At 42.8% G+C, this 17291-nt stretch overlaps 1 protein-coding gene across 6 annotated transcripts in view; it reads right to left on the bottom strand.

Moving 5' to 3' along the window:
• Nucleotides 1–570: 570 nt before the first annotated feature.
• The window catches only part of pc (pyruvate carboxylase), a 40129-nt gene continuing 23408 nt past the window's right edge, over nucleotides 571–17291 (bottom strand). For 5 of the 6 annotated variants that reach the window (XM_022237282.2, XM_087136703.1, XM_022237283.2 and 2 more), the window contains 12 exons: nucleotides 16524–16686; nucleotides 15512–15694; nucleotides 14554–14791; nucleotides 13967–14191; nucleotides 13099–13255; nucleotides 12353–12593; nucleotides 11690–11939; nucleotides 10653–10897; nucleotides 9853–10032; nucleotides 8817–9065; nucleotides 7765–7908; nucleotides 571–6554 (listed from right to left, as the gene is read on the bottom strand). In XM_022237282.2, coding sequence (XP_022092974.2) covers nucleotides 6306–6554; nucleotides 7765–7908; nucleotides 8817–9065; nucleotides 9853–10032; nucleotides 10653–10897; nucleotides 11690–11939; nucleotides 12353–12593; nucleotides 13099–13255; nucleotides 13967–14191; nucleotides 14554–14791; nucleotides 15512–15694; nucleotides 16524–16686 — 2524 coding nt within the window. In that variant the 3' untranslated portion in view covers nucleotides 571–6305. The remainder of the gene's footprint in view (nucleotides 6555–7764; nucleotides 7909–8816; nucleotides 9066–9852; nucleotides 10033–10652; nucleotides 10898–11689; nucleotides 11940–12352; nucleotides 12594–13098; nucleotides 13256–13966; nucleotides 14192–14553; nucleotides 14792–15511; nucleotides 15695–16523; nucleotides 16687–17291) is intronic. The other variant, XM_022237286.2, reaches the window with a different exon arrangement.

Below are 17291 nucleotides of genomic sequence, written 5' to 3' on the forward strand. Positions count from 1 at the left end.
CTGTGTAGACCCCCGAACAAATCAGGTCCACATAACATCAATTGTGTGAAGCATGCTTGGACTATCTGCTTCAAAGGCATTTTGGGGGTTGGGTTATCCATAGCAAAATGATGAGGAACAGTCCAGGACACTGACAGAAATCAGGCTTAAAATAAAAATAGGAGTATTTTCTTGACATGAAAGCAACAATGTTCAGATGGCACAGTGATGTGTACATGTAATAAGCAGTTTCACGGTCATTTTGTGCCACCTTGTTCACAGGACAAAAAGAACATGCATTGCTGAGCATGCAGGTCAATCAGAAACTTTTGCACTTCCAGTCATCCTGTGTTTATTCCAATATGCACTTGCGTCTAGTAATACCGTACCTGTTGTTTTTGCCCTGTGGAAAAGATGGTGCACGCATGTGGTCACGAAACTGCTCACTGTATCAAAAACATCAGCCACCCTAAATCTGAAAGTTTAGGTGTCGGATGTCCCTGAAGTCTTCAAGGCTGTGTGTATTTGGAGGGTTTGGGATGACGACGACGCACGAGTAGAGCAAGTTATCTTCCCTGACAATGTACTGTATACATCTCAGGCTCCTGGATCAGTTTATTGCTTCAATTTCACGTACTTTACACAGTGAATGTACACAAATATGCACGTGAGGATAACACCCACAGATGTTTTTTTTACAAAGGGAAGTAAAGACTTTCGCATTTTGACATCTCACTTTCTGACCAAACAAAATGCATCAAGTCAGTCCATTTATATATCTGATGTTCATTACACAACATGTGCTGATGTTAGCAGTTCTATATTGACTGTAAATCAATCAGGTAAACAACCTGGGAAGTTAGCACCATCATATGAAACATAAAATAAATTTGACCATGATTGATGAGGAATTCTCTACACTTGTTATGGTCGTATTTGGTAGCTAATGTCAACATTATTGCAATAAACAACTCAGTACTTCTTCAGGGCTGCAATAAAACCCTTGACACCACATCCATTTACACAGACAGGACTCCACTACAAAAAACGTTAATTTCCTTTAAATACTCTGCCCTTCATAAAAGGGTTCATCATTTGCATTGTTTGGGCTACCAACATTTTCTAGCTACACTGCACATGCATTTACTGTCAACTAATGGGGCTACTGTCATGATATTGATATGCAATGATTCTACAAATAAAATTTTTGATTTGCGTTCTTTGTCCAATTAAAATAACAAGCAAAACAGTGCGCAAATATTTAGGTGTGGCTACAAATATTGGGTACATACCCAGGACCATCCTTTTTCCATGATAAACTGACGACTTTAAAATTGTACAAAAAATGAAATAATATAGCCATTTTTTACAAGCACGAATGTCCTGCTCTGTGCATTATTCATATTTGCCCAGTGGGTCCCAAACCAATATTTAGTTGGAACTTTCTAACCGTTGAACACAGATGGCACTTTCTGTTCTTGAGTGGTTCATTTGACGCAAGTGGGAAAAACCATTTTTTTTCCCAACAAAAAAGTTTTCACATTTAATAAAGCTACAAAAAAGTTCAACAGTCCGAATACTTCGAATATTTACATATTGTAATAAAAGAAAAATCAAAGGTGATAGAAAAACCAGGTAACCAAACTTTATCAAGGTGTCAACTCTAACATCTATTTTTATGGAAAACCCATCAAATAAAAACATTAGACATTTATCTAAATACGTTTAAAGAAATATATTTCATAGTACACGTACATTTTTCCAGAACTCCGCATGAAATTTGTCAACATACAAATTATGGGAGTCGTTGGAAATGGAAAAACAGTAAATCCAATATATAACTTCAGTGGAAGCTTTCATACAATGATTCTATATTTCCACAATACATAAAACATGTATCTCACATATATAATATTTGATTGATGATAGTTTGAGATTTCTACAGAGATCTGTCAACTGGCAGTCTTTGTATATTTCAAGCTACACAAAAATTTCAACATCAGGAAATGTACACAGATTTGACACAAGTGTTCAACTTTCCTATCAAAACATACATTGTACACTTACATACTTGTGCTGTCAGTGGCAATAATGCAAATTCTGTATTGAACCCTAACCTTCCCCAACCACACAAAATTAAACAGTAGTAAAGTGTTTAATTCTGTGGAGATAGGTCTGGTCGGCCCATAACAGTTGGCTTTTGCATTGGGTTTGGCATACCTCAGAAAGTCCAACAGCCTCTGTGCACAAAGTCCCATATGGGTGAAGTCCCATATGGGTGTTTAACTTTGTGCGAATGGGGAAGGTTAGGGCCAGCAACCCTTGGGGGTTAGGGTTAAAGAAAGTGGCACTGTCTGCTAGATTCTTCCAAAAAAATGTAGTGTTTTACTTAAATACTGACCTAACAAAAAATTCTGCTACAAAGGCCAGAAACTCTCTGTTACATTTCAGTGTAGAGCGAGTGTATGGATTGTCTAAGACTGAATAAGCTAGAGGTCGGTGGCTATAACCAGATATGGAGCTTAATATTACTTGATACATGTACATGTAGCTTAATACAAAGCCACTGTATTCCTCCACAGTGTTGGATTTCGAAAGATTCAGGCAGATTGCTCAATCAAAACCTTACATTAAATCAATGCCTGATGACATCAAGTCCACACACCACTGAATCATCTCTAGAGGGGCACAATTTCTAGCTAATATAACGGCTCAAGACGGTTTCCGATTCTTCAGACTTTTTCCAGTCATTGTATTAAGCTACAATCAGACATTCATGATCACACCCCCTGACCTGTGGGAACCCACTTTAGCCCTAACCCCCCAAGGGTTGCTGGCCCTAACCTTCCCCATTCACACAAAGTTAAACACCCATATGGGACTTTGTGCACAGAGGCTGCTGGAATTTGTTTTTCGGAGATATGCCAAACCCAATGTAAAAAGCCAGCTGTTATGGGCCTACCAGACCTATCCCCACAGAATTAAACTTTTTACTACTGTTTAATTCTGTGTGGTTGGGGAAGGTTAGGGTTGGACTCCATTTTTCAGTCTGCTCAATCAACCAGTTCTGGTGAATAGACAAACATTCACCAGTTTGCTCTTCAAAAGCTGTGCAGTTCTGACCTCACTGTCCTTAACACGGTTGTTAACATTCATTCATAAATACCTTACCCGTGTTTCTGACAGGCGTACCAGAGTCGCACCAAACCAAATTAAAAGCAAATTTTGAATTAGGTGTGGCAAAAAATTGCTGTCTGAAACAGCAAAGAGGGACGAGATGTGCTCGCAGGTGAAAGATCGATACTTGGAGGCGCTCAAAACGACACCAGAACGACTTGATTTCAGACGTTGCTCTTCATGGGCAGAACCCAATACAAATGCTTGTACATGTGTATTATGTCCATCTGCCAAAACCCAAAATTAAATTAGGTCGACCCGAGTCACTCTCAATTCTATTTGGTTCGGCGCGACCCTAGGACGCCTGTCTGAAATGGGGGTTAGAACAGTTTCCCTATTCAACAAAGAACACCTGCGGCGATTTGATAATGCCCACGGTGCAAAAATGAGCTCTCACCTGGATATGAGACAGTTTAATCCATTCCTATTGGTCAAGAGTCTGTGTGCGCTGCAGTATGCAGAACTCGCCACCCACACATCAAGTCCATATAAGGCAATTGAAATAGACTACTTGCACATCCTAGGAACACACCATAAAATGGACGGGTGTATTGGGGAACATAAAAGTAAAATTCTTGAACAAAATCTTTGGAAATTTATATTGTATACATATTGACTTCTGATGACTCTTTAACTAAAACTGTTTATGAATGGGAAACAAATACTTACTTGGTCAGTATTAAACTAATGTTTAAGACTGGCTTAGGAGAATGGACGTGACTAAATGCCCGACCGGCCAAGCACATTCCCATTTAAAAAAATCTACAAGGTTTCAAATGAATTACTACATGTATTTACACCAAAATGTAATCTGCACCTTGATGGCTGGCACAAAATTAGGCAACATACACTCCAAAGAAACTTATTCACGTCTCAAAAAGTACTGGTACCCTCCAACATAACCAGTAATATAAAATGTAGATACCGGTTTGTAATAAAGATTATGATAAAGATAAAGCAAAAAATCAAGATAAAAATCAAGATACATGTGAGACACATGTATTTTAGTACAATATTACTGATCTTTGGCTCTGGTTGCCCATTGAGTATTCTGCCCTACAAGTGCGAACCAAAAGCACTTTAAAACATATCCATCGGGCAAAATGACATTCTAGATGTATACAAAAATATGACAGCAAAGGGGATTGCTGTTGCTTTTTCTTCTTCTGAACTTCAAAGAAAGCAAACTGTTCACAGTTTGATAAAATCAGTCTTTCAAGGTATCCTGGTAGTTTGACGTGTCACCGTAGCTTAGATTTCTCTACTTGTTAACACAACCTGAGGCTTTCAACTCTCTCTCACTTAGCACTAGGACACTCCCTTTGTATAGTACCTATGATAGCACATGTGAAAGTTAACGGTGTGGGTCTTAAGTCCTTAAGTCATGATAATACTTGTTGGTTTCAATCAGTTGCTCGTATTTCGACCACATCAAAAGCAAGCTTCAAGCGTTATTACATCAACTATCAGTTCATGCTCACAAATCTACACAGGGCAAAGACCTGGACTAAATGCACCAGTACACGTAGCTCCATACACAAGTTCGGAATCAGATGTAGTCTCAGAAGTCACAACTACTTGGGGAAGGTTAAGCTTTCAATGTTACCTTACCTCATACATATTCATAGAACAGAGGCAAGTTCTCAGTGGTCCATTCACCATCATGTGCCAGTTGCTTTTTCCCTGCTTACCAGACGTACACAAGGATTCACAAGTCCAATACACAAGTACAGTAAACTGTTAATGGGAATGGCTTACCACTCATGCATTGTATGAAGCTGTCAATCTATCACCTGACTTAACAAGCATCACCGTGGCAACATGTACACAGGAAAAGATGGCAGCGCATGTAAACGTTGATCAACGTTTTAAATGATGCCCCTTACTGTACTGGAAAGTGAACACTTATGAGATATGGTGAAACAAATAAAAGTGATTTATCTTTTGGGAGGACAGTCAAAGTCAGCATACCTCGGTGCTTCAACTTTCGTTACCACAGGAAGGTAACCTCTCCTATCCACCCTCAAACCATGCTGCATTTGTAAGCTGACAAATGCTATCAATCCAATAATTGTTACGGTGCATAAACATACAAAGAAGGATCTATGTTTTTTATTTGGCAATGTTGAAAAGTCCAGTGGCTAGGACGAGGAAACACCGAATAGCACGTACTGACCCTGTAGCACGTCTGCCCTGGTTGAACATATACCACAAGTCTCTCAGGAATAGTTAGAAAGAGCAGATGTAGCACACGAACTTAATCTGCCTTCAGTTTCTTGGTTCCTCTTAAGATAATGCCTTCAACTGAGATGCCTTCTGAGTTGTCTGCCAACACATGCAGCAATAAAACATGAGCAAATTAAAAGCAATATACATGTACATGCCTTGCAATAATTACCTCGCTACGCAAGGTTACATTTCCGTCAAACAGTTGTTGATATGAGTTCAACAAATCAGCACAGGAGAGGCCAGCTTTTTAAAGGATAATATTAAGTTACATGAATCATGCTGAAAAAACTACTTCTTCAAAAGCAATCCTAAAGTAACCACTTAAATGGGACTCAGATCAAAAGTGGACAGCAGTATTCCAAGTCCATCACAAGTCCCTGTAAGTCTATCACAAGTTATTCTGTCTTAAGCCAGTTCACAAGCTACATGTATGTGACAAAAGCATTCTTTTGTCACTGTTCACCCTGTTACTTATGACTGGCCTTGTGAAGGGACTTGTGACTGACCTTGTGAAGGGATTTAAAACAGGACTCATGATGGACTTGAATACAACACTGGTAGACAGTCAACAATTTCCAACTTATTTTATGAATGCAGGAGAATACTTTTTAGCATTTCATGTTAACCCCACAGAGCTGGGTTGAACCTTTTACGGCAGTGAATCAGCAAATTGTAATCTTTCTGACGCTGGTCCTCTTCAACATTTCCACTGCCAAAAAGCTGAGTAGTACTGGCTTTAACATTACCATTTTTTGCAGTCCGTTCACGGTTGCCGAGTTGTCAATGAAAATGTATTCTGAACTTATCTGTGACAAATGCAGAGCTCCTTGCGAGTGAAGCGAATGGTTCCACCTCCAACTTGTCGGCAATTTGTCCAAGACGAGTTGTGAGATGGTTCCTTACCTTGCCTCTCCATGCCATTACTCGATCTCGACCAGTAAGTCGTCCCCTTCCACTGCTAGACCCTTGCGGGCGTGCAGTGCCTTGACTGTCCCCGACACAGGTGCGCTGACCACCATCTCCATCTTCATGGCGCTCAGGATGACCACGGGGGCGCCCTTCTCCACCCGGTCGCCCACCTCCACCCGGACGTCTATGATCTGGCCGTTCATGGGTGAGCCCACAGACCCCTTGACGTGGGGCGTGGCCTTGGGGTGAATGTGCATCTCCTGGGGTGAGCAAAATATGAGCCGATGATATCGTAAAAAAAATGCCAAATGTCAGCAACCTAACCCTCAAAAATTCTTCAAAATACATGGGGGGGGGTTGGGGTGGATTAGGAGCATTGGGGCCAGACAGCCTTTCCAAATATTGCCCATGAGATCGTTTGCCATACAATAGGGAATTTGGGAGGATTCAGGAAGGTTGTTGCAACAGCTATGGATTTGGAATTTGGGCTAATCTTAACCCTATGACAGCAAGGCCTTTTATTACACCATCCCAAAGCTTCAATCCCAGTTATCTTTGCTGTCCAATAACCAATCATTTTGAAACTTGCTATATACATGTACTTGACTTGCATATAAAAACATTTGTTATGAGGACATGTGTGAAGATTCAACTCAATCCAACATGGGGACTTTGCTTCTATGCTCTTTGACAGTTCATAGCCTCGCATGTGTCAGCCTGTATGCACTGAGCAAATTAATGGAAGTGTCAACTTTTTGGCAGACGTGTCAAAAAAAAAAGGCATTTTCTCAGAACAGTATGTCTCACTTTCTTAAAATATGGGTCAAATTGTTTGTAAAACATTACTGGAAAAATCCTGAAGGCTCAGCAAACAAAAAAACCTGCATTTTGATGATATCAGAGAAGCGTTCAGGGGATTCGGATTATACCCAAGACCTTTTAGGGGTAAACCCTTGGCAATGTTTGCAAAGAATCTTTCTGAATTCTCCTAATTCATCTGCTGTGCAGGAAACCAACCATATTTTGAAGGAGCATCAAAGGTCATTCGATGGACAGTCTAATTAAGGCTGGCTCTGTAGAACCCAAGCAAATAACACTCATCAATGATGGAAGACGCTACCTAGGGGAACTGTCATGTCGAATTATTTGCCAACAGACATCCCCACCGGATGTATGTGCCATTCACAATCCGTCCCGATCTCCAGTGGCCAGCAAAGGCTGGTAAAACCCAGCTGTACATTTCTGCCCTCATGGATGGCAGCATGTGGAACACATGAGGGTGCGGTATGGCAATTGTAACCAGTAACTATTCCAGCGATTAGTTACTGGCTGAGGAATTGTTCAATTTGTTTTCAAGCAGCTACAATATTTTGTTTCGAGTTTGGGATTTCCTGAATATTTTTCCTTGCTTCATGATTGCCCAAGCATGCCCCAAGATGCCAACTGGACAACGGACGTAGGCATGCCTACCTTCATGGCTAGCTTGTCCTTCATAAGTACTGATCGGAGTTGGCCGTTGAGCTCAAAGAACACCTCCCTCTCTCCCGTTTTTTCCTGCAGCTCTCCCATGGCCAGCATCTTCACGTGTAGCCTCTTCCCTTTCTCAATTTGCACCTTGAAAACGAACAACAAATCACAACTTGAGCCCCTGATTCTAAGCCAAGAACAACGTGCACATGTCAATCACAAGCAGTCAAAGATCCTTACTGAAAAAACAACAGGGCACGAGATTCTTGTTGATAAAAATGTGCCAAGTAAAATTGAACTGTGTAAAAAAAAAGTATTATTACACCAACAATTCCACTGCAGCCTTGTACGATGTAATTGAATCTTCAGCATTATTTGCAATAAACACACACTCTCAATCCAGAGACGTACTCGTGCTCATTATAATGCCAATATGGCTTCAGAAATGATCTTTGAGCTTCAAATTTCCCTTGTTTTCTTCTTCTACTGCTCCAGTTTCAAACAACTACATGTGTACCTCAGTTACATGTGTCAGTCAGTTTAAAGCAAACTTATCTCCATTTTAACCCTCCTTTGGTTTTACAGCACAAATGTGCACACGTACCCAAGGTCACTCTCTTGCATGTTGGTGCAGTGCACAATACGACACAGCTGTGCTTCTTTGAGGTGTTTACCAAGTAACCCAAAGAGTGACTTCAGCATAGGAGGGTTAATGGTTGTGCCTTGTTTTTTATAACTGGCTGTTGTCGCTGTTTAGCGTCACAAGCTAAATGGAACGGTACTATAACAATCTCATTCAATATTTTGACTACTTAGATCAATACTCTACGACAACGCATGGTGCTCTGTGTCTGCTGATTACATATGTTCTCCTACCAACAGTGTGTCAATGTATTGTGATCTTATTTAATTCATGTGTTTCTTTTCCTTGGCACATTACACATCATCATACATGTACTTCATATTTTAAAAACCACTCCGGCAATTTTTTTTCATGAACAAAAGGTTCCAGTGCTGGCAAACGCTTCCCTTGTCGAATGTTTCTCATCACTCACATCGAACTCTTCGGCAATGTGTGGGCCAACGAGGAACAGCCTCGTGCCCAGGGTCTCCACCGGACCATAGACCTTCCGGAATTCCATGAAGTCATCAAAGACCTTCGGGTAGAGCGCTGAGCTGACCATGTCCACCTCCCGGACGTTGGGGCCGTGTTTTTCGACAAGGTCCGTGTGGAGTTTGTCGAAGTCAAGGGGTGGAAGAGACTCCCCTGGACGGCCCTCAATTCTTGGCATGTCCTTAATTATCTGGAATGCATCAAGTTAAAAAAAAAACTGAATAAGATCAGAACATAGAGCTGTCGCTAAGGACTTGTTCGTCAGATTCCAATCCAGTCAGTCACAAGTTGGATTACAAGTCCGGTCACAAGTTAGTTAGCAAGTGACAGGGGTGAACAATGACAAAGGGCGGCCTTGGTTTATAAATTCATTTAAAAGCTTGCGACTTGACTTGCGAGTGGATGATTTAGGAGTGACTAGCAGTTCATTACAACTCAGTATTTCATAAGGTGTAGAGAAAGCTGGACTTGACCATAAGTGGCCACCCGGTAATACAGCTCGGGGATTTTACATGTGGTCAACCATACTTTGATGGGTACAGAAAATGTAACAAGTGTTAGTGTATCCACGGCAACACCATAACCACAAAATGTACATGTATGTCTGTTTGAAGGCTATTACTCAAAGCCTAACTTCCTATTTGACTTCGTCTTTGTCTCTGGAACTATTTGCAAACCTGTAACTTTTTCAACCAAATGGAAACATTCCAATCTTTGATTAAGTATTACACGACTTGATGGTCTTACAGCAAATATGGACTCATTATTGAACCATGAAAATGTATGATAAATCTTCCCCAGACCTTTTCAAACTGAGAGAATAACCATGTGATATGCATGTCGCACAGTCAACTTAGCCAATGATGTCAGAAGGCACTCCGCTCTGTGAATATTGGACAGACTCTACACAGAGACCAGATTTCATGTGGGGGTCATACAGCACCATCTTACTGGTAGATTCACAAGCCACCACTCACCTTTGACCTGAGCGGTTCAGGGAAACCCCCGTACGGCTGGCCCAGGTACCCCTGCATGAACTCCACCACGGAGGTCGGGAAGGAGAGGTCCTCGGCCTTCTCAACCAGGCTGGTCCCGTCCAGTTTATTCTGGACCATAAACTGAGCCAGATCTCCGACCACTTTGGAGGACGGAGTCACCTTGATGAAGAGCAGAGAAGTAGACAAATCCACAAAATGAATTGGTTACAAAAAACTCCAGTCCCCTTCAGAACATCAAAGGTACATTCAGAAGCAACTTAACTAACTTTGTGACTAATCTTGTGCCTAAGGTGACAGTATTTGCCATTGGAACACACCACAGAGAGCAACTGTAGCCACAGACAACTATGCTTTATTGGGCACTGCCTCAGCCTGGTCAGTGGATAGCTGGTTACAACTGGTCTGTCCGTTCACAATCGTAACACTTCCTGTTCTAAAAAACATTAGAAATGATACCTTTTGGAGAAGAGAACTGTGAAACAGCTGTCAAGAACTCAAGGTGCGCAGACTGTTCTAGCCAAATCACATGGCCTTGATTCACCACCATGTGTGACATCTGTTGGTGATGATAAACACTGGAAGGCCCGATGTTACCAATTACTGGGTGCACACGGTGGTGAATCAAGGCCACGTGATGTGGCTGAAACAGTCTGTGAACCTTGGCACCTTTTGCACAGATCTCTTTCTCAAAATGGTTTCATTAATCATTGAAACAATGGACCACAGCGGTCTTCCACAATATCACTTCCTGTTCTTGTGACCTCTTTTTCCCTACCAACCTTGATGAGATCCCCCAGCAACCGGTTGGCCTCCACGTAGGACTTCTTCACCTCCTCGAACTGATGACCCAGCCCCAGGCTGAAGGCCTGGAACTGCAGGTTGGTGTACTGGCCGCCAGGGATCTCGTTCCGATAGATGTCCGCATTGCCGCTCTTCATGGTCACTGCACACTCGAAGGGGCCATAGAACTGCCGGGCAATCTCCCAGTAGGCACTGTACTTGAAGACTTGATCCAGTGGGATGCCTGGAGATATTAGGAAAAATGGCTGCAGGTCATTTTCCTAAAAATCAAGCTGTCTATTCCACAACAGTCGAGGTTGCACAGCAAAATGAGTGAAGTGGACTTTGCAACAAGTCAGGGCGTCATATTTGTATAATATTGAGTAAGGTTTTCATTTGGTAAAAAACATCAAATCTTAAAGAGAAATATTGCGAAGAGCATATTACTGGTGGAGTCGTCTTGTCCTCGACTAGGAAACTGACCACATGGCATCCATGTGAATGCTTATCACCAGCACAATCACTAATGTGGTACACCGTCAATGACAATTCATCTACATTTCATGCTTGTAATTTTAAGTTTAAGAAAGGCAAAGACAACCACAATAAAGTATTTTTATGCAAACTGTTAATAAGTTTCGGACAGTGGCAACTAAAAAATACAGGTAAGTAAGAAAAACTGTAAACAGTCTGGACGAGGCAGGAGATTTTAAAATGTGCCTGGAGTCAGAAGATTGACCAATTCTCCAGGAGTCTTCTGCAAATTCCAGCTCTGACATGCACCCTTGTTCTCTAGGTGTAATGCCAGACCAGTCAGCCAGATAGGCCAATATCCTCCACACAAAGAGCTTTAGAGGACATCATGCCTAACCAGTAAAGACTCTAAAAATGGAGTGAATTAGTGGGTAACATTCATAAATCCATGGATTACTTGGCATTCTTTGGAATGATTTCTACAGCAAAGCACAAGGCAGTCATGAAAAGCCAAAATTGATGTGATTTGGAGGAAATTAAGGAGCGAGGGTAAAAGAAATACCTGTATCCTTTTCAGTGCCTTCACATGCTGCCACCAGGGCACCCATGCTGGGTTGGGAGGTCATCCCTGACATGGTGTCCACAGCAACGTCAACAACGTCGGCCCCTGCGTCAGCGGCTGCCAACATGGCCGCCACACCGGCGCCCGAGGTGTCGTGTGTGTGTATGTGGATGGGCATGTCCGGGTACTTGTCTCGTAGGGCACCGATGAGCATGGTGGCTGCCTTGGGCTTCAACAGTCCGGCCATATCCTGGGAATGAAGGATCAGAATATTGTCAAGTTATGGGCCTTTTCAAGCCATCTGAAAGTCTTCCAAAGTACCTTGATGGTTGACAATGTCGGAGATGGAAATCCCAGGGAACATTCCGCGAGATTTGAGATGGTAGCCGGGGAATCTGATCTTCAGACCACTATATTTGTTTATTTCAAACCAAGAGACCGTGATTTTACAAAATGTATAAATTTGACCAATTTGTCACATGACTAAGCTATTCATCAAAAACTGACAATGTCAATCCAATCTACAGATCTTTCAATGTAAATACCACGGTTGCTTTTTAACCCAATCAATTTCATTTAACTTTGCCTTGACGACTGCAAGGTCTGGTACACACAGAGTACAACTTGCAGTGTGCCAGAATAACTTACACATGAGAGTCTTACCTTTATGCACAAGATGTGCGTGCCGGCCTTGACCAGCTCATCGGCCAGCTTGAGGTAGTAGTCCATGGTGTACTTGGTCTTGCTGGGATCTGACACGTCCCCGCTGTAGCTGATGGCTGCTTCCACCACACCCCCCGATGCCCCCACCGCGTCGATGCCGAGGATCATGTTGGGCAGGTAGTTGAGGGAGTCAAACACGCGGAAGATGTCCATGCCGTGCCTGTGGGCGAGCTCACAGAATCTGCAAGGCAAGGTTTACCATCAAACAAACTTTAGCATGCTGGCCTTCAAAGAGTTAAGAGGAAACTTTTTGTTTAGTTGGGAGTGTCAGGCCAGAGGTGTGTACAAATGTACAGTACTGTGTGCTGTCTCGTGACCACTGAATGGCAACTTTGAAAGTGTGTAAAGAAATCCTGTCAGAATACGTTTGAAGTTCATATTCAGTCAAACTGACATTTTTATGTATTTGTCATTTACAGTTAATGTTCTCACACACGTCAGCCTGTGCATTTAGCCAGTCAATAGGAAAGTGTAAATTTTGGCTTACCAATCGTGGAAACATTTAATCATTTTTTTTAACAGTGATGTCAAAATGATCACTATCCATCAGTGGAAAAACTCCTGAAGGTTCAACAAGGTAGAGAAATGCATTTCGATGATTGCTTCCAACATTTTCCAGGTTAGAAATCCTTGGGAAAGGGCACGTAATGCATCCAACAGGCAAAATGGAAGTACAGGAAACTTACTTGAATACAACATTATCAGGATAGCTGGTGTAGCCGACTGCATTGGCTCCACGCAATAACATCTGGAATGGTATATTGGGGATGAGCTCTCGGAGTGTCTCTAGCCGGTCCCACGGGCACTCGTGGAGGAACCGCATAGCCACGTCAAATGTCGCGCCTAAGTGTACAAAATGTACATAGGATATGAACCAGTTTAATGGCACTGCACTGGTTGCAGACATCAAACTTTCATCCACACCGACAAAAAGGTTGGGGTTGTGGTCTGATGAGTTGCTTTAACTGTAGGTTAGTTATAGTGTGCCATATCCTGAGAGACTTCCTTTTACATGCCTGAGCCAATGACTCTGTCAACTCTAGTGAGATGACGGATTTGCAACTTTGCATTGACAGAACTTGTAACTTCTCAGAAAACTGCTTTTGTCCCTACCAGGAAAAAGATGACACATCCATTTGATGGTGAAGTTAAGTAAGCCTGCACGGGCAGACCAAGGTTAAAACAGTTTGGAAGTAAACCACTCCATGTGGCAACACATAGGTATGTCCCATCTTGGCAGAGGGGAGGGTGAAAGTGTATCTTTTAAGGTGTTCCATGCTTAATTATCACACCTGTTCCTCAGCCTACAAGATTAGCTTCACACAGCAGTCTGAGATCAGTGCAACCTGTTCTAGATGGACAAGGGCCATTGCAGTGAAGCATCTTGCCCTAGAACCCAGCAATCACTACTGCCGTTGGGGTATAAACCAATGAATAAATGTGTTCTACAGCAGACGGCATAACAGCTTCAGCATAGTCCTCGACATAGATCTTCCCGACTGAGGTACAAAACTTGCCCAAAGCATGATGGGTATCACCATGTCTACCACATACCTCCCCAGTTCTCAATACTGCACAGGTTGCTGAAGTTGTGGGCCACAAACGGCGATATGTTCTTCAGGTCGTACGTCCGCACCCGGGTGGCAAGCAGCGACTGGTGAGCGTCACGGAAGGTGGTGTCCATCAGAAGCAGGCCCTTGTGCTGGCGGATTGCTCGGGCAAATGCCTCGGGCCCTTCTTTGAGGAGAATATCCCTGAAGCCGGGAGGAGGTGGCACTCCTGTCCAGAGATTACAAAATGAGAAATAAAAAGTCTAGTGACAGCAAATGATGCAATAGAGATGGAACAATGAAAGGAACACGTTCTACGATATTCTCCTCGGCACTCAACCTCAATAGGGTCCTTCAGAGAAATCTAGCTAAATCCAAACAAAGCAATTTGAAGTCTCCTAATCTGATTACATTCAGCAGTGCAAACAAAGAATTTTTTTCACGGTTCTGATCAAAAGGACTGCAAGTTCAAACTCTTTTGCTCAACTTACACGTACAACTGATCAACAGTGATTTCCTTCTTGAAATTAAGTCAAAATAGACTCTGACAGAGGGGACAAAATTGGTGCGACTTCATGATCTCCGGCTTACCGAAGGGCACGGGAGGGACCGGAGCCTCTCCTGCGGCTGGCCGGAGCCCCGTGGCAAGAGGGGTGGATGCCCCGTTGACCAGCAGGTTGGCAAAGTAATGCAACAGCTTCTGGGCCCGGTTCTGGCTGGGCTTGAACAGCGTGGTCAGGGAGGGGTTGTCGTCAATGAAGTAGGTGTCCACCTGGCCCGTGACAAACTGCTTGTGGGTCAGGACATTCTGTAGGAAGGGAATGTTGGTCTGTGGAGGAAGAACCGCATAGGTGACTGTGGTTATTAAAAAGCAATAGATGTAAAATTCTTGATCTTGTTCAAGCAAGCCGCCACTGACACTCTTGACGCCTGCTAGTAAGCCTACTCAAGAAAAAATACCTGGTATCCTGAAACTTGTAACCAACGTAATTTCACATGTACATGTATGTTCACGGCTGTCCCAAGACCTGTTCAGGAAAGTTGCAAGCTGCAAAAATGGTAGAAAGCAACAGGGGTGGTCTTCATGTTCAGCGTTTTTCTTCCAATGTTGGTATTATCCTTTTTTCAAGGCCTGCAGCATTAATCAACCGAAAAAGCCTGGACAGTGAAATGACTGTGGTTCCTAATGGTTTAAGAGTGAATTAGAGTGTGGGATATGATGACACAATACCCGAAAATGCAGAAAGTTTTGTAGAAATTTAAACAAAAATATGTGCCAAACAAGGCTGGGATACCATCATTTCAGAAAATGACATGTCAGTCTCTGCCCCTTTGCCACTCGACCGTACCACAGAGCCAACTCAACACACTTGACACTCCAGATATGGATCTCAGCCACACCCAGAAGGCTATATCTCTCTATGGCGGACAACAATACCAACCCGCCAATCCACCTCGACTTCCCCAGGATACAAAACTCAGCCATGTCCACGGGGCTACAGCCATTTAATATAGCTCCATGGCCAGGCAAGAGAAACAACCCACCCACCTTGACCCCTCGGATTCGGAACTCAGCCAGTGCCCTCAACATCTTGGCTACAGCACTCTGGTGGTCCCGAGCGCTGGCGATGATCTTAACAAGGAGGGAATCATAGTGGGGGGAGACCCAGGCACCAGCAAATGCCGAAGCGCTATCAATCCTAATGCCCATGCCCTCACCGCTACGAAACACCTAGGTGTGAAAAGGACCAGCAGTGAGTTACAGAAATGACTATCTGTCATGCCTACTATACTATCAAAAACACAGCATATTGTTTATCAGGATGTTTTGAATGTGAATCATTGAGCACTAGCATTTAAGACCGGCTCAGGAGAATGGACATGACTAATGCATGAGTCCCAGGCGAGGGCATTATCAGCATTCATGCTTCTGAACCGGTCTTACACGTTAGTTCAAGACCGACCAAGCGCATATTTATTCATAAATACTATTTTAGACAGAAAGTCAAAGGAAATCAATTTACAATAAATTTCCTAGGCTTTTTGTTCAAGACTTTCTCTTTCTTTTCCCCGACACACCCCCATCCATTTAATGGTATATTCCTTGTGCAAATAGTCCCAAAGAATCTCCTTACATGGGCCTGGCACGTACGTGGCAGGTTCCACATGGCGCATTCACACAGACTCTTCACCGATCAGATTTGATTAAACTGTCTTGTATCCAGGTGCCAGCACGTGATTTACGCAGCGGGCACTATAGCATCAATACACTGTCATTAATACACTGTCACATGACATGTTTCGATCAATGGGAATAGAAAAACTATCCCAGGTATCTATGAATATCTCTTCATGTCAGACTGTCGGTTCTAAAACCGACCAAACTTTCACGAGGTCTACTTCTCCACTCTCATGCATCTTCCATAATTTTCAACGACTTGTTTCATATAATGCATTGTACCATACTTCAGACAACCTAGCCAAATACGAGAAAATGTATCACATCCTTCCTCTGTTCACAGATGATGCCCAAGTCTGTCTGAATGCATTTGCCTTGATACCTCGATTCTTCCCATGTCCGGCTGGAAGTTCTTAGCTGGGTCCTCGGTGGTGATTCTGCACTGCATGGCACTACACTGGATCTGAATGTCATCTTGGGCTAGGCCCAATTCAGGTAAGGAACTGCCCTCAGCGATCTTGATCTGCGACTGCACCAAATCAATTCTGGAAAAAACAGAACCTTGTCCTTAAAAACTATGGCAAAATGTTCAGTGGAACAGTTGTGGAACTGCAGATAGATACTTGAGCAAGTTTGGGTAGATTGTATGGCCTAAATTTAGCTAGCACAAGTAAGATTTGAAGCTTGGCATGGTGGAAGTTACATGAGAGGTGCATGTAGGCTTGCCAGTACACCATAGGGGTATACAGCACGGTGTACCGTAAGTTAACTCCAAGACAGAAATCTACAGACACACTCTCCAAGTTAACAGTTTCTGTTTGTAAATCTTAATGGTCGGAAAGTCTCACCCTTTATAACCAATAACCTACAGACAGGTTGTTAACCCATTTTTCTGAATTTAAAGACTAAAATGTAAAAGAGAGACCAAACACTAGCCTACTTGTAGTTAATCATATACTTCAGTGACACTATTAGCAAAGTTCTGTATTGAAAACAGTCAACAGCACATGTGAACCAGGGAAGTTTAAGTTCCTTTATAACTCGTTCTCACTGGTAAGCTGCAGAGCCAACTCTGTCAGCATGTAACTAGCGTCCATATGTTAGGCTCAGTCCTATCAGCTCATCATATTGGCCGACTTCACTCTGAAAG

The sequence above is a fragment of the Acanthaster planci genome, linkage group LG01, assembly GCF_054643075.1.
Source record: "Acanthaster planci isolate LZ-2023a linkage group LG01, COTS_SCS, whole genome shotgun sequence".
In the NCBI taxonomy this organism is placed as follows: domain Eukaryota; kingdom Metazoa; phylum Echinodermata; class Asteroidea; order Valvatida; family Acanthasteridae; genus Acanthaster; species Acanthaster planci.